Genomic DNA, 22,949 nt, shown 5'->3' with positions numbered 1-22,949 from the left:
CCTGACCAACAGATGCCAGGCTCTACTCTGACTTTGTTTTAAGCTAGTTTCTTCTGTGTTGTTGCATTTATTGTATATATATGTATCGTATAATTAATTGTAACTCCAACTTGAAATCTCTTGCAAGGTATTTGTGTGGGGTTAATTTCTCCCGCTGGTTTACTTTCAAACCAGCACAATGTATTTACTTTTTTTGGTAAATTAATTTCTTTTTTGACAGCATAAATTCTAAATTTTAAAAAGTATTTTTAACAATTTATAGTGTCTTTTATTAAGAAATACTGCCAGCTCATTTTCCTGCAAGTCAGGGCTCCCTTTCTGCACACTAACATACTGCTATGGGAAGGGATCTGTAGTCTCCAAGCTGGAGCTTCAAACCTCCATGCAAGCCCTCCTGCAAATTCTCAGAGGATGTGAATCTATGCCCAGATGCTTTGCAGGTGGGGCACAATCTCACCCTTCCTGCAAAGAGTGACCCTGCTCACAGGTTTCCATACAGTCAGGGCTGAGCACCTCCAAAGGGCTCTGTGGTCTTTCCTAGCACAGCAGAGAAACTCCACACAAGCAGTTTCTCTGTCCTGACCTTCCCGTTAATGTCCCGGACTCCAATCCAAACACCTGCACCTCAGTGAAATTGAATCAAGATTGCCATGAACTCATCTCCAGCCTCATTTTCCTTTTCCTCTGCCTGATTGTGAGGCCTTACCCGTATGACAGCTTCATTACAAGTGACCTTCAGCACTGGCTTTGTTGGGGAAGTGATTTAGAACCAAATTACTGATCTATTTTTTTCATCTCATTCCTCTTACTGAAAGCAGCAATAGCAGCCCGGGAGAGGCTGCCTGAAACAGCGTATTTTTAACACATTACAGAAGGGGAGACAGAGCAGAAAGCCATCCCCCACCACAGGTTGACATGAAGGGGCTAAACTGTTCTTGGAGAAGTGCCAAAACAATTGTACAATTTATTCCAAGGGTACAGGAGATTCAGGTTTAGTCCAGCCAGGAAACAACTCTAAAGGAGTTGGGGACTCTACTGAGAACAGACAGGCAGCTGGAAAAAACAGAGGCAGGTGGCTGCTTGGAAGACAGAGTCCCTGTGGCACATGGGCAAAGCAGAAGGGAGATGGCAATATGGGCCTCGTTGTTATGGGCTAGGTTACATCTCATTGGAAGCAGTGAAAAGAGCAGCTGTCTCTGAGTCAGGCTAAATCAAGGAACACTTAAACGTGTCTTTGGTACAAACAAAGCAATGTAGGCTGTTCAAATTACAAAGACAAGGGTTGATCTGAATTGAGCTATGACACAGCTTTACTGCAGACCAATGGCTGTGTGTCTGTGAAAGAAAAGAGGAGGGAGAAGAAGATGAAGAAGAAAAAATAACCTGAGCTAGCGCAGATTATCAAGGACAATCAGAATATGCAAGGGAAACTTGAAAAAATATCAAAGCGACGGTAATGGAGAAAAGAGTCGTTAAAGGGACCTCTGCCTCCTACAGGGCACTAACAGGCAAGGGGACTTAAAAGCAGAGGAAGTGGGGAAGCAGGAGTGGGGAGTCCCTCCTCCCACTCACTGAAGTGTCTTCCACCATTAGAGCCTAACGTGTAGGAGAGTGCACCAGCAGCAGATCGTTGAGTGAGTGTCCAGATCAAACACTTGGAAAACTGGATCCACTCATGAGGCGCTCATCCCCATTAACCAACAGTTCCTAAGCAAGACTACTGTATGATGAACCACATAAAAGAGAATCTCTGATTCTTCACCCATGTAGGCTCAGGAACAGGGGGCAGACACATTGAACCATTCAGAGAATGAAACTGGTAGCAGGCTGTTTCAGCACAATCATTTCAGCAGAGTGACTTACCAGATGAGAAGAGTTTAATTCACAAACAGAAAACATAAAAGGAAAGTCAAGACCATAAGCAAAGCAGCAACAGAAGAGCCAGTAATGAGAGGTTCACACAGAGGAGATTGGCTGATCCGTGTGGTAAAGAGCAGCACAAAGGGGGACATAGCAGGAAGAGATTAACTGCTGACGCTGAAGTGCTATTTCCAGCTGACATTTATCACTGCCTTGAAATTCCCAGTTGGAGAGAAGAGGCGACAACAAACAGGAGAAATTTACACCGGCCCCTTTATGCAAATCTAACCTTTCTGCACCTGCCAGGTGGGGAGCATTTATTTACATTCTGGCTGCCTGGCTACGTGTGCAGAGGGAATGAATCCAAAAAGAACACAGAGAAGGTCAAAGGAATATGGCCCATGGCTGTAATTTCAGGACTTGTTACAGGCATTACAATTTTAATGTGGCAGTTGAGAGATATACACCTCAGGCAAATGAACTGGCAGAAGACCTGTGCATGTGCCAGTGTATTGTTCCACATGAGAATTTCACTGCTCCCTGACAGGCAGATTCAGAGACGTTAATCAGTGACACAGTCCATACTTGTGCCTTGCTCATAAAGGACCTCAGCAAATTCCTTTAGCTCATGTATGAAGAGTGATTAATTTTGCACCAGGAAGATCTGAGTCAAATCTCCTTTGCCACAATGACTTTTCAAGATGCAAAGATGTTGAGCAGTAACTGTGAGATGTCTGGGGATGAATTCATCATAATTTAAAACAGAAAGATAACACTCATATACACTATCAAATTAACACGTTCATATTGCACTCTTAACAAGTGAAAATAAATTACCATCACCCCAGAACAAGACTGCCTTTTTTTTTTAGCATGTCAAATATCTCTTTGCAAAAAAAAGTCATGTTAAGCTTTTTACATTAAAAAGTCTCTTTCTGTCAATGTAAATACAATGCAGCTGTCTCTTCAGTAGAAAATAGCACAAGAGCCCTTTGTACAAAAGACCAGGAAAAAAGTAAAGACCCACATATTCAGCTAAAAGGAGATTTCAGAAGGACTGCTAGTGGCTTTGCACCATATTGAACTATGGTCACAGCACAAGAAATTACCAACAGTGCCCTAAAGTAAAAATGCCCTGAGATGTCTGTCCTGCCAGGTCAAGAATGAAGTCGCACAGCCCTGCTAAGTGTGCTCCAGCTGCATATTCCAGGAGCCTGCCAGGGCACTGCTTCAGTCAGACACAAAGGATTATACCACATTTTCCAGCTCATGAACCATCCTCCAAAATACCACTGACACTAGCACTCATGTAGTCAGTAGACACCTGATCTTTCAAACATGTCCAGCAGTTCAGGATCATACTGACAAATGCCTTTGAGGAATTTGTTTCTAGAAAGTAAGCAGATCTCCCTGTTTCTTTGTGGTATCAGTGTCTGGGCACCAAGGTCACTGGATACATACAGGCACAGGGACTGCTGACAGCCAGGTTTTTTTAGAACTGCTTTAAGTCTCTTGAATTCAAATCTAAGTCAAACACTTTATAACTCATGAGATTGGCTTAGAAAACAGGAAACTTTTATAAGCATACCTGGGTCAAACGTTCAAGCTTTTCACTGCAACTGTGAAAGACTAGAATTGACTTCTCAGCACAACAAAATAGGTTGTGGCATGTTGTTGCTCTAGGATCTCCAGAAGATGAAATAATGCAAAGTTCACAGTAAATACTATAGAAATGGGCAACCTTTGAGCAAAATCCCTGGTTCCTCATCCCTCATACCACATGGCAACATTGGGACCAAGCCAATTGGTGTCACACTTAACAGCCTTGTGCAGACAAAGTTCACAGGTTCCCAATTGGTGTCACACTTAAGAGCCTTGTGCAGACAAAGTTCACAGGTTCCCAATACTGTCTCCTGTAAAATCAGGTTTCTTTCACCATCTACCATCCAACCCCATTTTGCTTAGTACACAAGAACTGAAAACAGCTTGAGGTGATGTAGCTGCAGGACACACCAGGGACACATTTCTGAACCAGGCACACCCTCACCTGGCCTCTGCCCTGCATTTCTGCCTAGTTTTGTGCAAGAAGGGGGAAAAAAGGATTTATGAAAGATCAGAGAAAAAAGGCAGGGAAAAAAACTCCCATAGGATAAAATATGAGAAATTCAAGGTAGTTTTAAAGCAGTATGTGAAGTCAAGAGCCCAAGCTGACCTGAAGTCAGGGCAGTGAGAAAGTAAATGGACTTTTAAAGGCTCACACTGAGGTTTTCAAAGCCTTTTCAACAACTTGAGTGTTCATTTTCATTTTATTGGATTGTAGCCAAGAAAATCCTGTGGGCTGCTCTGATACTGGAGGTCTGAATTTGGAAAAGATAAGCTAGACTTTGCTTTATTTTTTCTGTTTCTATATAGAGAGATCTATATAACGAGTCAGCAAAACCAGCCAATCATTTCCTTATCAGAGTGCCTGAAGGAAAGGTCAAGAATTGTAGGCTACAGACTTCTCCCATTCCAATTCCAGACATTAGAAAAAGTCCACCCATATGAGTCATGTGGGTTGTTCCAGTAGGAAACAGTAGTAGTGGAAATTACTTTCTTCTGTTTTCCAGCTCTCATGAGCTCTAGGTTAAGAAGACTTGGGGTTTTAGTCCTGTCAGACCATCAACTGCCCAGCAGGTAAAGAAAGCAGTAAGTGGAAAGTAACTAATAGCAGCAGGTAGCTCAAGCAAGTTTCTTAATCAATACAATTTATAGCAGAGACAGCTCCAAACACTAAAGGAGAGAAGCCCAGCTTAATGTGTTTACATTATTTCTCACTCTCCTTTGCTCATTTTTCCTTCCCTACTTCTTTCAGCAGTGATTTTTTGAGAACTAATTTCTCCATGGACATAAAAAGTTCATGTTTCATTCACCATTTCCTTACAAACTCCTTGTAAATTGAATTACCTGGGTGGCAAAGGGGACCTCCCCTAGTTCTGCAGGCTCCTGAGTGAAACACAGGCATGTGGCCTTGCTCTTAGCAGAAATAATTTTTTTCCTATTATTGGATTTAAAGTGAGGATAAATGAATGGAAAACAAATAAAAAATAGCCACTCCACAAAAAGAATGAACAGCACAAACCCAACCATGATGCAATCCCAGAAACACCTGTGCTGTGTGCTTTATCTCCTACCTGAAAGCCACTGGAATATACATAGATTCTTTTTTTCTTCCTGCTCCAAGTGATAATGACACAGAATCTTTCTCCTTCCCAGCAGCTTCTGGTTCCCAATATAATTCCTCTGGAAAAAGATGGGTATCAAATCAGTTACATGGAGAAAGTGGATACAGAGGATTTTTCTCTGTATAAGGAGCATTCTTCTTCTTCCTTGCTAGCTGAGAAGGCAAAATTAAAAAGCTGATCTACAGTTCTTTCAAAACTTTGCACAGAATCACAATATTTTTCAATACACAAACAAACAAAACCATATTTTATCCTGAAAAGTTCTGGTTTGGTAAATATAAAAAGCTGACCATTACTCCAAATAGCCATATGGAGAATTATGAAAAGTCCATATTTGTCAATTACCAACATTTTCTAGGAAATTTTAAATTAAAAGCCATTTTCCAGTGGGTAAAAAAAACCCCATACTTTTCAGCAGAATGCTAAAAATACTGAAAAAGAGTCTTGGGCAAAATTTTTGGCACAACAAGTAAACTTCAGTAGAAAACCTGGTCCATGGGAAATGTATAATTCCTCCCCAGTGACTCAGCAGCCTCAGACATGCTTCCAAGTTGCTAGTTGTTCTTCCAGGGCTATTACAGAAATCTTTCCTTCTTCAAGAAACCTTTTACTATATAAGATAGGTTAGGAAAAAAATAGTCAAAGCTTTGGTTAGTTCCCACTGAGGAACTCAAAACAAGGACATTAGAATTTAAGGTATCAGAAACTATCACTTGTCCTCATATACAGAGGAGGAAGTAGCAAGAAGACAATCCCTGAAAAGCCACATTCCCTGCTCCTGCAGGACAGAGGCACAGTCATGGTTAGATAATTGCTTCTGAGGCTCTCTTGTGGTTTGACACTGGCCAAATGCCAGGCACCTACAAAAGCCTGTCACTCAACCTCCCCTGCCACAGCTGAGCAGAGGAGAGAAAAATTTAACAAAGAGTTCATGAGTTAAGATAAGGACTGCGAGAAAACACTACAAGGGCAAAACAGGCACAACTTAGAGATATGAAGTGAGTTTATTACTAACAAAATCAGAGGAGGATAATGAGAAGTAAAATAAGCCCTTAAAAACACCTTTAGTGCAGGGAGACAGAGGGTGGAGATCTTGGTCAGTTTGTCACCTGAGGTTTTCTTCTGCTTGGCTCAGGGAGATAAGTTGTTCCCCTGTGAGACCATGAGGTCCCCTCCCACGGGAGACAGTTCTCCGTGAACTTCTCCAGCGTAGGTCCACCCTCACGAGCAGCAGTCCTGCCAAAACTGCTGTGCCGTGGGTCACTCTTCCACAGGGTGCAGTCCTCCAAGGACAGGCTGCCCAGCCTGGGAGCACGGCCCTCTCTCTCCACTGGATCTCCCACTGGATCACAGGCCCCTGCAGGCATCCACCCGCTCCAGCACGGGCACCTCCCCCATGGGCTGTGGGTGGATCTCTGCATCCCCCGTGGATCCCCAGGGGCTGCAGGGGCACAGCTGCTTCACCATGGTCATCACCATGGCCTGCAGAGGAATCTCGGCTCCAGCACCTGGAGCACCTCCTGCCCTTCCTTCTTCATTGACCTTGGTGTCACCATGTTGTTTCCCTCACATGTTCTCACCTCCTCCTCTTCCCTAGCTCGAATTAAAACTGTGCCACCACTTCTGTTTTGATTTCTTATTAAATATGTTGTCACAGAGGTGTTACCATCATCTCTAATTGGCCCAGCTTTGGGCCAATTAGCAGCATGTCCATCTTCAGAGCCATCATGGATTTGCTCTGCCAGCCATGGTGGAAGCTTCCAGCAGCTTCTCACAGAAGCCACTTCTGCGGCCCCCCCGCTACCAAAAATCAGGCCGTACAAAACCAAACAGGCTGCCTCAGAAAAGCTCATCCCAGTCTTTTTTCTCAGAGAACCATGGCCTTCTTGAGCTTACTGTAGGAGGTTTTCTTTGTGGAGGGGACAACTTTCACGAGACAGGTCTTCCCATGGGGATAATCAATGAGGACCCTAAAGAGGAGGTATAATTCTCCCATGTGCAAAGATACAGTCCAGAAAGGCCTAAGGTGCACTCCAAGCCCCCCTGACAAGCCCTCAGAAGGATACTGAGAAACACTTAAGCCTGTTCCCAAACCTCAAGCAGGGGGTTCATCTTCATCCCTGGGAACAGTGCAGAAGTGCTGTGTGAGCCATTGGAGAGCTGCAGAAAGTCCTGGGACCTGGTGGGGAACTCTCCATACTCTATGCTGAGCATCAGACTCCTCAACCAAAGCCCACCTGCAGCAATGCCAGGAAGAGATACTGTGGCAGGGAGACAGTTTCCCTTTCTTTTAAAGACATTTTAAGGGAATTAATAACTCATCCTGAATGACTTTGAGCTGAGGCAATGCTCCATGTTACCACCTGATTATATGTCCCATAAAAAGAGATGATAGCAATTTATCTCTTTTTTCTTGCTGGGTGGGCTGGTGGGGGGATAAATATGCTGCCACCAAACTGGAGTGATGAGTCATCCCTCAGTGATTTGGCAGTTAGTCCTTCCTAGTGGGAACAATAGCGAGAAGGACTTCAGCATAAACCTTCAAGAAAGGAGAAAAGATCGTGGGGAGCAGAGGGCTCAGTTCTCTTCATCTCCATATGATTGGGGAGTACCCAGCAAAGGCATCTGGACAGAAGAACCTTTCTCCTGAGAGCAGTGGAGTCTGCAAAGATCAGGTGCTCACGTTGCTGCCTGGTGATAAGGAAATGAGTGTTATTCTGCTTTATTATTGACTCAACAGTGGGGCTGGGCTGGAGGAGAGGAGCTCCATTATATATTACCCAGAATCATGTCTCTTTCTGGTATAACAAGCTGTGCAGCATATGCCCATTGTTCAGCTGGGAAATGGGAGGGAGAGATTTGTCCTGGGAATTAAAGCACAACTTTTCTTAAATGAGAGAAGTGTGCAAGTAGGTGCTGCTCTGGCTAGAGGGATGCCCTGTCCTTTACCCGTGCCCACTTACAACAACCCGAGCCTTTCCCAAGAGGGGATCATTAGCTCTGCCAACATGGAGCTTTTGGGATGATTTGAAACCACTGAGCATGGATCAATTAGGCCCAAGTCTGAGAAAGGAGGGCTTCCTTTCCTTAAACCACTCGATGTGCTGCCAGTGATAGCAGTCCATTATGGAGATATCCCATATGTTTATGGCCACGCAGACAGCTGCTATCAAGCTACACCAAGCCAAAGGCAGCCAAATGCTTGATCTGCTTGCCCACAAGCAACATATCCTGGCTGAAAACTTTCTCCCTCTGCACATGCTCCCACTTTTGCCCTCAAAACCAGATGTTTCATGCTATACCATGAAGTCTCTGCAGCCAGGGGCACCCACAAGAACTGGAGCAAAGGAAACATTTCCTTGTGCACACCCACACCTCCAGTGCCCTCACCTGCACACTTTATTCTGCTGCCTCTGTCCTCCCAACTGCTCCCAGCCTGCAAGGGGCTGAGACAGCATGTAAATGTGCTACAAAGATACATCCTTCCCACCCCCATGCTGGATATGGGGAATGTAAAACACAGCGGAGATTGCTGCTACTTTATTATTTATGAAGCTTTGGTTATTTCATATATAAATAATCCATGACTGCAAAGTGTTGCTGGCACTGTAATTGAATATTCATGAGGTATTTTTGTTGAGAATTTTCACCATCATTTCAAACCAAGACATAAAAATAAAAATTTCAGCTGTCATTTCACAGTTTCAAGCCCTGAGAAACTAAATCTCTCTCCTGCCCTGAGGGCTTTCTGTGCAGGGTGGAATCAACCAGTAGGGTTAATATGGAATGCAAGTTCATGCTGCATTGGAAATAAGCGGGAACATCCTTCATTGTAGCTCTGCCTGCTGTCTTTTAACATTGTCAGGATGCTTCATCTGGGGATGTATGCTGCCTGCATGGAGTATGTGCAAATTCCTTCTCTCCCTTCTAAAAATATTTCTTTTTTTAGGATTAATCCCAGCCAGAACCTTGACAGAGAAGCACCCAAGTGGGATCCCTCAGCATGGAAATTGAAAGCATGCTGCTGCCACCCTGTGGAAAATGGTGGCCCTCAACTGTTGGGGACCACAGCTGGTATGGTGGTTAAAGAGATATATGAGACCGTCATTACCCTGATGAGACCCAGAGGTAAAGAAACCAGGGAATTACCATTAAATAACGTCAGGATTTGCAAAGAAGATGTTTGGATGCTTCACGGGAACAATTGATGGTGTCTGTGCCATCCCCATGGTGTACCAGGAGGATGAAGTACCTTTGCTGCAGAGGCTTTCAAGGACATCCTTGGCAAATTCCTGACACAGGCAATGATCGAGCATCTCTTGCATTCTGGGATAGCTGAATGTGCAGCTTCACCTGTTTGCCTTGCTAGGATTCCCTTGTTCTTTCCCCCAATGCTCTTTCTTCACTGTGCTTTTCAGCTCCTTCTATTCCACACAAAAAAGAGGCAAAGGGAGGACTAAGCAAAAGGTAGCAGCACTATCCAAACTCTTCCCTTTCCCTGCTTGCTATCCACATCTTCTGTGAAAAGGTTCCACAGCTGCCTGCATGACACATAAGCCACTGGCCCAATTCTCCTCTACAATTTCTTTAGATCACAGCTCCTTCTTTTTCAATTCTGTGCACAGAAAGGAAATACCAGAAGGAGAAACAGCAAGTTCCCAATCCTTCTAACCCAGCCTTCTCAAACCCAAATTGGGGCATATGGCAGCCAGATCTGAGATCCCCATCCACATTGATCTGCCACTGTCTATGTGCAAGTGGTATATTTGTGGCTGTGTCCCATGAGCCCATCCCAAATGGGGCCAGAGCTCTCGGAGCACCTTTCCTTCCAAGAATGATTTATGGACCCTGTCAGTCCAGCAGACTAAACTGCAGAGACAACTGGAGCATGCAGCAAAGAGTGCCGCAATCCATCAGCACCAGCTGAGAGTCACCCAGGAATCTATCAAGAGCTTCATCACGGTGACACCTTTGCAGAGGCAGAAGGAGAAACAAAGGAAAAAGATGGAGACAGAGTGAGCAGGGGGTGGACGATCCACCCAGGATTTCTCAGAATTTCAAAGCCATGGAAGTAAAGCAAGATGACAGACATATTTTTTCGGTCTTTAGTAAATGAGGTGGTTCTGCTTCAAAGCCACAAATTACAGTGCCTCACACAGCTGAGCAGGGCTTTCCAGTGTGAGCAGTATTCAGGAATTGCTTTCCCATTGGCTAGCTTTGTGGTAGGTGTTACTCACTTCCAGGTATGACAACTGCATGATTTTGAAGGCAAGGATATTTTATTGCTCAGGAGCTGCCAGTGGCAGAAGGAATCAAGCCTAGCCCCCCTGCAGAGAAGAAAGGTGATGCCCTGTAGTTCACAAAATATAAAACAACCTGCAGCATGTCACTATACGGCATTGGAGTTTGTACTCTGACCTAAAGCTGACACCTCAACAGGAGCCAAGCTGTTCCTCCAAAAAATGCAGGCACAAAGATACAAGTACCCCAGACCAACAAGGACACAAAACCACACAAGACCTTACACAAAGCCCATAGAGACACTCAAGTTCAGAAAAATAAATGTGCAGCAGGTCAGCATACACAAGGAGAAGGGGCAAACACAGAGATTAAGTGTGTCTGGAATCTACAGGTATGGCAGAAATGTAGAAGATGCAGACACACAGTCCTCTATGCAGTGCCAGTATGAATACTAAAGCATACATTGTCTGTCTTTGATCAGTGATAAGAGGTACGTCAGGTTCCCCAGTAACACAACTTCTCTCCATCCCAAACTCTCTAAAAAAAACCAGAGAATGTAATTTGTCCTAAATCTGTTAGGCACCAGGGAGAGAGGTAAAGTAAAGAAGTGAGCTTCTGCTCTTAGAGGAAAGAAAAGCAATTTATCTTTGAATAGGGAGCAGCAGAACAAAGCACATTATTTCTTTTACTTCATGGACAGACACTGCTGTCATTTTGAATCATGCTGATTACAGGTTAAGCATGTGCTCCCAAAGCTTAGGAAAGATGGAGGATGTGTTGGGACCTCTCAGAACAGCAGAAAATTTGGCAAAAAACAAATATCAAATGAATGAAAGGATTCAGAAGCTGGAAGTAGAGACAACAAATGTATTTGTACATCACAAGGTGGATAAGACTCAGTAGGTGCAAGAGAGATGGGGGTGAGGATCAGGGCCTCTGTGGGAAGAAAGCAGAGGTGGGCATGAGCTGGAACAGCCGGAATGACTGCACAGGAGAAGAGTGAGTACCTGAGACTGTGAAGAAGTGGTCACAGACCTCCTGACCCAGGTTTATTTCGGATATGTGTCTCTTCTGGGGCCCTTGACTTGCCTCCAGAAGACCCTCTCCCTACCTAAGGCATCCATGCAGACAGAGTGTACCTACCTGCCCTGAGAACACAGGATAGTATGGGGACAATATGATTTCCAGTGTAAAAGGAACATTTTTCACTGCACAAGGTAGGCTGAACTGTATCTAGTTACCTCCAGCACATTCTCTGGTGCCATCTGAGTGACACAGACTACGTGGAGCCATTTGAGTTTATGATCCTTTTATCTCTCTGACCAAAGGATCATCCGTTGCTTGTCCCAAGAAGAATAATGAAACTTCATATATCACACATCCCCCAAAGGATTTAATTTCCCTTAATCGAAGGGGAGGATTCACCTTCAGTCTCCAGCCCTTTTATTATCCATTTGTTGCTCCATCTACAGCACAGATCACGAAAGAACTTTTTATTTTTTAAGTCAACCTTTGCTTGGGCATCATTAAGGCCTTACACAAAGTTCCATGCTGCTCACAGCTTAGAGAAATAGAATGAGACAGAGGCACTGAAGGCTGGATGGCCTTGTTCTCCCTCTTAACAGTGCACTGCAAGGACAAGGGGATGTCTGGCTCATAACCAGAAAGATTAAATGATGAGTCAAAAGAAATTAAGCACTGACACCCTTCCCTCGGACCCAAGTTTGCTTTGAAATATGATGCTCTGACAAACAAGAATAATTCTGGTTTGGTGAAATACTGCTATTCACACTGTGGGTGCAGCAGCAGCAGTATTAACCAGCGAGCCAAGACTCCTCTGGACTACACAGGGTGCAAAGATACACCAACACAACTGCCCCATCCCAGAGAACATATCCAATGTTCTCAGAGAAGCACATGCAGGTGAGCTGTGGCTACTGAATTCTGCTCCTGGCTCTTCCACTGATCCACAGCCTATTTCTTCATATTTCATATTTGAGCATATTTCTTCAATTGTCTTTGCTTCTCTTCCCATGTCTGCAAACTAGAGTCTTACAATTCAATAAAGTAGATTATTTTAAAGGGTCTAGATATCAGTGGTACAACTCAGCATGTAAGAAAGGCTCTACAGAGTTAAACAAGCCACCCGTTCTCTGCTTTTTTAACAGCTGTGTTCTAGCAAGGCGGAACAGATGTCTGGGGATGCATGCAACCCTTCAGTGCAGTGGCCTCAACCCCTCTACCAGCTATGTATATACACACATACATGTATGTATGTTGCCTCTGAAAGTGCTGCTGTTTTATTTCCTCCCCTTGCTGCTATCACTGAGCTAGAAACTGGCACTAAACTGAAAGTAATTTCCTTTAATTTTAAATAAATAATAATTTTAAAATGCATGCTGCTGAATTCATTCTTGTGTCAAAGGAGGGGTGATTGCACTTCCCAGGCCAGAGATACAGAGGGGAGGAAGACACAGCTTTATAGTTAAATTTGATTTTTCTCCTTTCATTGTGCATCTCATTTAAAATAAATGAGTTTTAAAAAAACACATAGAGCTTTGTGTCTCAGCCCCAGGAAAAAGGAAAAACTCCCTCTTGTTTGTCTCTTACTGCTACTTCCATATGACCGCATGGATAACACAGGTAACAGGACCCTTTGAGTTCTGGTGGGTGAAGCATAGTAGGAAAAAGCAGAGCCATTTCAGCTTCTGCCTGGGAGAAGAGCAGAGACCTGAAACCTTAAGAAGTTGCTCAGCATTTTCTTTGCCATCTCATACCTGTAAATATGCTGTTAGGGTACTCTTCACCCGTGGTAGAGCCAAAGGGCCAGAGCAGAGAGCACTGCAACATACTTAGGATTATCAGGCAATTAATTGAGTCCACATGTGTTTTAATCCCATGGATAGACACCCCTTGATCTTGCAGGCAGCTCATTTTCAGCAGAACAGCAGAAAATTTGGACAGACTTTGGTCCAAGAACTGCCTGAATTCTGCAAATCTCTCTTCCCTTGCCCCTTCTTCCTATGTATAGGGAAGTTTTTCTCTTTGCACCATCTCTATTTAGTATGGCAGAAAAGAAGTATCAAATAACCTTCAGCTTTCCTTGCCATCTGCATTCCAATTGTTCCAGTGGGATTTGGGCTGCATTCCAAGTTGTTCCTTTTGCAGTGTAACTGGGGCAGAGGGAGGACAAGTTAACTGTGACATGTCTCAGTGGATAAGATTCCAGAGCAGCAAGTTTCTGGGACCTTTCTCTTCTGGCTAACTCAAGTGATAGCTGTCTGGGGCTGCTGAGCAACCTCCCTCACACAGCATCCTGATTTACCTGCCAATCTGCAGCATGGCCTATTAAAAACAAACAGCTCTCCTACACACAAAATTTAAACATGAGGAAACAATGAAAAATACAAAAGTGGCATTACTGTGCATTATAAAATAATTAAACTGGGTTTTTTTCAATTTGTTTCTATCCCAGATAGTGGCAGTGATCAGCACTTTACAAAAGACGCTTCTTCCACATCCTGGCATATGTTATTACCGTTATTAATAGCCAGCCATTCCCAGAGGCAGCACTCTGTACAGGTACATTTATTTCCTTCACAGCCCTGTCACCTCCTTGCTGGTGCTCCAGCTCCCTACAGCACATCCCACTATGAGGCAAGGGAGGCAAATGGAAAGTTAGGTACCATTCTGCCACGCTCCAGACACAGTTCAGCCTCATTCTGTCACTCGGGATGTGCTTGTTAGTTTTATATCATCATAATGGCATTATCTGTCCCTCATACTACTGTTATTTCCTGCTTCTTCCTCCTAAATCAAAACTGGCCATAGAAGAGGAAAATACTTGGACACTGCCTCCTTCCCTCAGAGACAGCAGGAATGGGAGTTATCAAAAACTTGCTACTCAGTAATGAGGCCAACTCTCTGTTAGTTTTTCTGTTTCCAAGTGCTGACTCATAGCTTCTGCCCTCTGAGCAGGATCTGACACGTCCCTGTCATGGCTAGTTCTTCTCAGTAGGGCTGCAATAACCAGATACATGCTTGGGTGTTACTGTGAGCACCTCAGGTTCCCAGTCACTGTCTCACACTGCACCCTGGCATTCAGAAATGTAATGAACTGCAGCTTAACAATATAACGTGCAACAGCTGAGCTGGAATTACCACCCTCCGGCCACCCAAGGTGAGATAAAATGGACAAACAAGTCAGTGCACAGCTTTGTTTCTCCACCTCTCCACTGCCTGTCTTCCCTACCTGAACCACACACTCTCTAGGAAGCAAGTCTCTCAGTGTCTAACAGAGCAGGAACCTTGGCCTGAGCAAGGGGAGCATCTCCAAAGAAATTCACCACCTTAGGGAGTTCTTAGGCTGGATTCAAAACACACAGGGTACATTATCTCTCAGCTCCGTCCTTTCCATAATTAGTAGCAACTTCTATAGTCACATTTGCCTTTCCTGGGTGGGATGAGGCTCTGGGCAGTCACTAAAGTGCTAAACCAAGTCCCTGTCAGCAATGCAATCTGGATTTGTGAGCACGGAAGAAATCAATACCATTGGGAAGCTTAGCTCCTCTTTGCCCACTGGCCATATTCATCACCAGCACAAGGTAACAATAGCTTAGCTCCTCTTTGCCCACTGGCCATATTCATCACCAGCACAAGGTAACAATGTAAAGCCATTTAATAACACAGCTCATTAGGCTTCTGACAACAGGAGATGATGGAACTAAGGCCTCAAACATACAGCCTCATGATTTTATTTGCATATGCAGTTTTAGACTGGGTATGCTATACTTCCCAGCATGTGAGGAATACAGGTCTGGTACAAGATTCAGAGGGAAATTGCCTATGAAAATCATGTAGGAATCCCCTGACGGAGCAAGACAGAATGCTCAGAAAACTGGAAAGTAGTTTACATGAAGCAGATACAAATAACCTAGACTAGACAGTTTCTTCAGCTTCTCAATGTCAGGAAAGCATACAGAGCTCAAAGAAACTTCAAAGAACCACTTCTGCATGTTCTATTCCAGATTATAACTCTTTTCTTCTTGCCCTAGGATTTTGACCTGAAGCTTCTCTGCTGTTTCTAATAAAAATAATCAGAGAAATGTGGTGACCAGTGAGCCTGTTGTACAAGGTACAAAGAGAGCCCACTAGTGGTACCACTTTGGTAGTGGTCTCTAGTACCAAAGACTCCTCCCTAGGTGAGGGTGAACAGAAGAGATTTCCCCCAGAATGCTCTGCCCTGCTACGTTAATGTACCCCAGTTCTGCTTCCCTGGTTGCCCTGTTGGCCTCTCCGCCCCTTGTTACCTTATATGTTCCTGCCCTAGAAGGTTCTCCACTCCAGGTTCCTCCCATTGGCCCTCACCCCATTGCCACTCCCTCAGAGCTTCCTATTGGCTCCCATACCCTAGTCCCGCCTGTGTACCGCCCCCATGCCCTCAGATCATTGGTCCCTGATGCTCCCTCTTCTCCCATATAAAACCCTGGACCCTCCATTCCTCTTTGTCTTCATCCCTGGAACCCTTCATGAGTGTGGCTGCATTAAACTCCTCCTGTGGAACTCCATACAAGGACCCTTCCTGGCTCTTTATCATTGACCCATATGGAGCTATCTGCGTGTGTGTGCGTGCATGTGTGTGGTGGTCCTGCTGAGTGGTTTCGCTTTGGAGATGCTTTTAGGAAGGTCGTGGCACCTCGTGCTCCAGCACCATCCAGCCACAGTAGACGGTTCGCAACAGAGAAACAAAACTGTAATGGATAGCCAGAGTCCAGTTAGGGACACACTGCAGTTGCATGGGAAGAGTCTCATTAGCTGCAAGCTCAGAAGTGGTTTTCACATGGGTGAAGACCAGTCCCTGCCCAACCAGCAGAAAAATAGGAGGACACAATGCACAGCTCTCCTGTCAGGACCATCATGCCACAGACAAAGGCTGGAGGAATGAAATTCACCAATAAAAGCAGGAGTAAAATCCTGATCCCTTCGATGCTGATGACCAACCCACCACCGATTTTAAGGACGTTTTGGGAGACTGTGAAAAACAAGTTCACATTTATGAAAGAAATAAAATTTATTTGATGGACAAAGTCGATAAAACAGTTTTTACAGTGCTGGGCACAGAGCCCTTGCTAGAGGCCAGAGGCACAAAGGCACGAGGCTGGTGTCAACACCATTTATATGTCTTGGTTGTCACTCAAAAGCACATGGATACTTTTTACCAATCAGAGGGCTGGTCAGCCTAGCTCCTCCCTGAGTCTGCCCACTTAGAGCATGCTCAGTTTGATCACCCTGGCTCCTCCCTAGGACCACCCATTTGGAGCATGCCCAGTTGTTGTTCTCTTGGAGCATGCTCAGTTATTAGACAGGGAGTGGCTCTGGTTTGATTGTCACCTCTTAGAACCTTCCAAGAAGGTTCTAGTTTCTCCCTCCCCCCTTGCTGCCCATCGGCCATTTTATTAGTGCAAACCTTTACAACAAATATTACAACAATCCCAAATTTACACCAACACTTAAACAGCATCAACTAATTACAAATATAACCTTACAATGAAACAGTCTCCAAAACACACAACATATAATCTGTGAGAGCCAATCCTAAAACATTCATCTATCACAGACATTACCCACAGTCCCTCTACGACACCTTATATAATGCCAGAAGAAGGTAGAGGTGATGTGGAAACAAAAGCAAGGCTCCCAGCTGCTACAGCCGAAAGACCACCGCGTTCCTTCAGCAAGCCAGGTCACCTAAGAGATCATACACTTTTTGGAAGCACCCCCAGCCTGACTCAAAGACTCTTAGTAAGAGACAATCCACCACTATCCAAGGCAAACCTCTCCAGTACCTAATTATCTCCTTGTTTACATTTTATTCCCAGCATGAGTCAGACTATATACACTTCCAGGCACTGATCTCACTGTGGCCACTATCTGCTAGATTAATGAGATTTCTGTTATCAGAAATCTTTTTGTTGTACTTACAGACTGTGATCAAGTCACCTCTTTAGCTTCCTTTGTATAAACCAGATGCAATCTCTTGGCACTGTCGCATTTCACAGAGTTGTATAAGAATAAATATATGCAATTTGTGATCCTACCATGATGGAAAACAGAGTTGCCAGAAGTGGAGTCATTATTCAGAGCTGTTTACTGAGTTTATCTGTACTGGACATAAAATTTTGATAATAATTCACTGGCTTGAGCAGTTACTCCTTTGCTGTTGGCCACGTAAGTCATATAGAACAGTTTCAACTGAAGGGCACAGAAGTGTTCATGTTGACTCCTCTGAGTGCTTGTGCATGAAGCTTCAAATTACTTCAAGAAACCTCTGTACCAGCAAAATGCACCTACTTAAATATTTGGGAAAAGAAGTACCAGGGCAAACTGGGAGTCAGGTTTTCCCTAACATTCTTCTGCTTCTAACAGGAGGGGCAGTATGATTTTGGCAGAACATGCAAACAGACTCAGTGCCCACAACAGGCTTCAGATTTTGAACACAGCTCAGCACTTGGGTGTAGATACAAAAATGCTACTAGCAAGGATTTTCTTGCTAGTTTCTAAGTCCGTGAGAGACTTTTTTCTCTCACAGAAGAGGCAACAGAGTTATGTAAACAACCAAGCCACCTGCAACTGAATCAGGGGGATGGGGAGCAGAAGAATTCGTTTGTCAGGAACAATGCATCTAGCTTGGTCAGCATACCAGAGCAGGAAGAAAAAAGATAAGAGACTGCCGATAAGACCAGCGGGAGCCTCAGACAGACATCCTGCCCTCCCCAAAACTAGCTCAAACCAGTACCAAAGCTTAAACCCAGGCCAAAGGTATAAAAGAGCATGCGTAGGAGAGAAAGGTGAAAAGTTCAGACGAAGAAGACTCCCCTGACTTCATCACAAGACCCCCCAGGAGACCCCTACCACAACCACCAAACAACACTGCGCAAGCGCTATGTGGATGTAAATGACTTTTGAGTTCATTATAATACGAAGCGAGGCTGGGCGGGGCTAGGTGATGAATATGTATGAGTTTGCTAGGAAACTTAATGAATATGGAACTTGTAACCTGATAAATACTGAGCTGAATGCAGCTGTCGGCACGCATGATTTTGGAGGAGCGATCCCCCGTGCGTCCCAGCGCTGGAATAAAGCATACCTACTTTACTACTTATTCTAGTAGTGGAGTCTTTTCCGCTTTTCATTTGGCGAGCCAGGCAGGAGAAACTCTGCCCGAGTGCAGGATCGACTGAGGAGCGGACATCCTAGGCGCACCCCAGGGCTTTCCTGGAGGATCTCCTCCCCTCAGCTCGCTCACTGCGGCGGACAGACAACCTGCTAAAGCTGCGGACAAACGGTATGTTTTGCATTTAAGGTGCCTGTAAGTCGTACGCGTGGCCAGGGCTGCTGGTAAGCCGTGAGGAGACGTCCCACGCACAGCACAGTCCCTGTGAGGGTAAAGGTGGGGCTTGCAAGCAACCGGCTACGGAGCCGGCAAGGGGGAATCGCCGACCGATAGAGCGGCCGCTAGCAATCCTGGGGGCAGATTGGGTGATTCCAGGGGGGGTCCCGGTGGAACTTGTTACTCTGTTGGGAAAATATAAGCAGGACCCTGAAACTATTACAAGCGAGTGTTACGAACATTTTTGCTACTAGCAGCTGGTTTGAATGTTGTGTTGCTTATATGTCTGTGCAGACATTGGTTGCTGTCAGACTGCTTTTATGGGTGTGGATGTGTATTAGGTCGCCTATTCGTTTGTAAAACAGGAAGCGTGCGTGTTGCTGTGTGTTGTTTGAGAGTGTGATATTGAGATATTTGTTTGGGAGAGTGTTTGCTTGTTGAATTTGGAATCTTGACTGGGAGAACCTCTGCAGGAAGATTAGTGGCTTTTGATTGAGAACAACCAGCAGCAGAAAATTTAGAGTTTGAAAGGGTACGTGGAATAGCTTGTTCTTGTGGATGTATCAGAACCTTTTATTCAACGGGAGGGTGGCAGGTTGCATGGGTATTAATGCAGTGTAAAGTTTGTATTTTGAGCCTGAGATTTTAAAGATTGTGTGTGGGAAGTCGCATTTGGTGCCTGAGGTTTGGGAGCTTCGGGAAGAAAATTGGGAAAGAACTGTGAGAGAGTGTGAAGAAAGATTTGGGTGGAAATGAGATAACACTAGGGGACGAAAATCTCTCCATTCATGTGTCCTATCTGCTTGAGTGATAGAAAGGACTCCCTGCTTTGTGTGTGGGTGTAAGCTCAGTGCAGATTTTGTGGAAGTCGGGAAAAAAAGAAGAAAAAAAAAAGAAAAAAAAGGGAGATTTCAAGCAGCAAAGCAGGCTTGGCAAAAGGCATAGGATAGAGGTGACCCGGAGGGGGTGGCACAGTATTTGAGTAAGCTCAAATAGGATGGGAACCAGACAAAGTAAGGAAATCCCCAGAGCAAGCCCGCTCAGCTATATTCTAGCCCATTGGAAGGAGATAGTAGGAGCTGGAGGCAGAGAAAATAAAAGAACCCTTATAAAATATTATACCCAGTGGTGGCCACTGTATAAATTAGAAAATGAAGCCAAATGGCCATCTAACGGAACTTTAGATTATAATACTTTGCTTCAGCTAATGCTGTTTCTGAGGTGGGAAGGTAAATGGGAAGAAGTTTCCTACGCTGATGCATTTTTTTCTCTCCGAAAACACCCTGAATGGCAGAGAGATTGTGGAATCAAACCCCCCAGTGATCCTATGGTGCTAGCTCTGGAAAAAGAGAATAAAAAGGGCCAAAGAAGAATTAAGCGCTGCTGTTCGTCGTGCAGCATAGGCCAGAGATGCACAAGGTCAGACAAAGTCTATCAAGCAGCAGCTCAGGGACAAGATGATGATGAATTAACCGATTTGCTTAAGCCTCCCCTTAGGAGACAGGAAGAGGATGCGGACTCGGAAGGAACACCAGCGCCAACCCCCTCTCCCCCAGGCAGTCCTGTCTCATCCCGAACCAGGAAACAGGTACTGATGGCACCCCTGAGAGAGGCGGTGGCACCTGATGGGGATACAATGTTGATTAGAATACCTTTCTCTACTGCTGACCTAGATGCATGGTATAATATTGCCAAAAATTACCAAAATGATCCAGCAAGTACTGCTGAGCGCTTGCGACTTATAATTAAACAGCATAATCCAGATTGGGCTGATATACAACTATTATTGGGTGGACTAACAGAGACAGAAAGACAGTTAGTTTTGAAAACAGCTCGAGACTTGGCAGAGGATTATTACAAAACGCAACAATTAGATGTAAAAGATTACTTCCCACTCCAGGAACCACACTGGAATCCGAATAGAACAGCTGAATTAAAGAAATTAAAAGGTTATCAAGAATGGATAGCAAAAGGGGTGGAAAGGGCTATTCCCAAGACCCTAAACTGGTCAGCTTTGTACGCAATAAGACAGGGTCCTTCCGAGTCACCATCCGAATTCCTGGATCGTCTGAGGGATGCAATGCGCCGTAACACATTGCTGGATCCTGGGACCGAGGTAGGGGTAACACAGCTGGTATCTTTGTTTATAGGGCAATCCACAGGAGATATCAGATGTAAATTGCAGAAACTTCAGGGGCCAGAAGGGAGGAACCTGGAAACTCTATTAGATGCAGCTTGGAGGGTATTCAGTAATCGAGAAGAAAGTTACAAGCAAGGGATGAGGAGATTAGTAGCAGTAGTAGAAGAAAGGAATAGAGGAAAACTTAGACAAGGACCCCCCAGACGAGGACCTCCCAGACAAGGCCCACCCCGGCTAGGTAGAGACCAATGCGTGATTTGTGGAAGGTCCGGCCACTGGAAAAATGAGTGCCCAGAAAGAAGACAAGAAGACCGCCAGAACAGAGGAAACCGAGGAAGGGGGAGGGTGGTTGCACATGTGAAAGAAGATTGAAGAGGACCGGGGGATTCCACCCTAGCAGATCCACTGGTTATAATGAAGCTAGGGGACAAGGAAAAAGAAATAGAATTTTTGGTGGATACGGGGGCAGCATATTCAGTTTTAAATAAAGCTTTAATGCCTCTGGAGGATGACTATATTGTGGTACACGGAGCAACTGGCCAATCTGAAAAAGCTTATTTTTGTAAGCCATTGAAATATAAAATTGGGAAACAATGGGGTATTCACAAGTTTCTATATTTACCCAATTCTCCAAAAGCACTCTTGGGAAGAGATTTATTAGAACAATTACAAGCAACCATTATTTTTAGGAATGGGGAAGTTATTCTGGAGGTAAATGACCAACAGTACGTAGAGATACTGAGCCTAATATTAACAACCAAAAGCCCTGCGGAGGAAATTAGGGAAGAGATAATAAGCCAAGTGTTCCCAGGAGTCTGGGCCACAGATGTACCTGGGAGAGCCAAAAATGCAACCCCAATACAGATCAAACTCAAAGAAGGGAAACAACCAGTTAGAATTAAACAGTATCCCCTTAAAAGGGAAGACAGGGAAGGAATTGGCCCAATAATTGAAAAATTCTTACAGTTGGGATTGTTAAAAGAGTGCCAATCTGATTTTAATACTCTTATCCTGCCTGTCCGTAAACCTGATGGATCTTACCAGGTGGTACAGGATTTACGGGCTGTTAACAAGATAACTGAGGATCTCTATCCTGTGGTGGCAAACCCTTACACTCTGTTGACATGCTTAACACCAGAGCTAACTTGGTTTACTGTTTTAGATCTAAAGGATGCCTTCTTTTGCCTCCCTCTCCATGAAGCCAGCCAGAAAATGATTGCATTTGAATGGGAAAGCCCTAAGAGTGGGCGCAAAACCCAGCTCACATGGACGGTGTTGCCTCAGGGATTTAAGAACAGTCCCACCTTGTTTGGAGAACAGCTCGCAAAAGACATAGAGTCCTGGGAAGCCCCACCAGGAGAAGGGAAACTATTGCAGTACGTGGATGATCTCCTAATAGCTATCCAAACAGAAGAAGCTTGCACAGCCTGGACGGTAAGCGTCTTAAACTTCCTGGGACTCCAAGGGTACAGGGTATCCAAGAAAAAGGCTCAGGTGGTGAAACAGAAAGTGATCTATCTGGGCTATGAAGTCAGTGCTGGGCAACGAACTTTGGGGCAAGATCACAAAGAAGCGATATGCCAAACCCCAAAACCCCAGACAGCGAAAGAGTTATGGACTTTTCTGGGGATGACGGGGTGGTGCAGACTGTGGATTTACAATTACAGGCTGCTCGTGAAACCACTATATGAACTCATTACAAAGGAAAGCAGAGATCTCCAGTGGACAAAGGAGGCCACGCGGGCCTTCAGCCAGCTAAAGAATGCCCTCATGTCAGCTCCAGCTCTAGGACTCCCAGACGTGAGTAAGCCATTCTTTCTATTTTCCCATGAGAAGCAAGGGATCACCCTGGGAATACTAGCACAGGACCTGGGCCCATACCGACGGGCAGTTGCTTATTTCTCTAAGCAGCTAGATGCAGCAGCCAAAGGATGGCCTGGGTGCCTCGGAGCTGTTGCAGCAGTCATGCTAAACATCCAGGAAGCACGCAAGTTCACCTTGGGTCAGAGAATGACTGTACTGGTATCCCACACGGTGTCCGCGGTGCTGGAAGTGAAAGGCGGGCACTGGCTCTCCCCACAAAGGTTCCTGAAAT

General features: G+C 44.8%; 1 protein-coding gene across 3 annotated transcripts in view; it reads right to left on the bottom strand.

The window, feature by feature from the left end:
* UBIAD1 (UbiA prenyltransferase domain containing 1) overlaps nt 1-22,949 on the bottom strand; it is a 99,280-nt gene that overhangs the window by 34,961 nt on the left and 41,370 nt on the right. For all 3 annotated transcript variants that reach the window (XM_069034746.1, XM_069034744.1, XM_069034745.1), the window contains exon 3: nt 5,034-5,142. In XM_069034746.1, the coding sequence (XP_068890847.1) occupies nt 5,034-5,142 (109 nt within the window). The remainder of the gene's footprint in view (nt 1-5,033; nt 5,143-22,949) is intronic.

The sequence above is a fragment of the Aphelocoma coerulescens genome, chromosome 21 (assembly GCF_041296385.1).
Source record: "Aphelocoma coerulescens isolate FSJ_1873_10779 chromosome 21, UR_Acoe_1.0, whole genome shotgun sequence".
Lineage (NCBI taxonomy): Eukaryota > Metazoa > Chordata > Aves > Passeriformes > Corvidae > Aphelocoma > Aphelocoma coerulescens.
The sequence above is the reverse complement of the archived record's forward strand: the minus strand, read 5'-3'. Positions and strand labels throughout refer to the sequence as shown.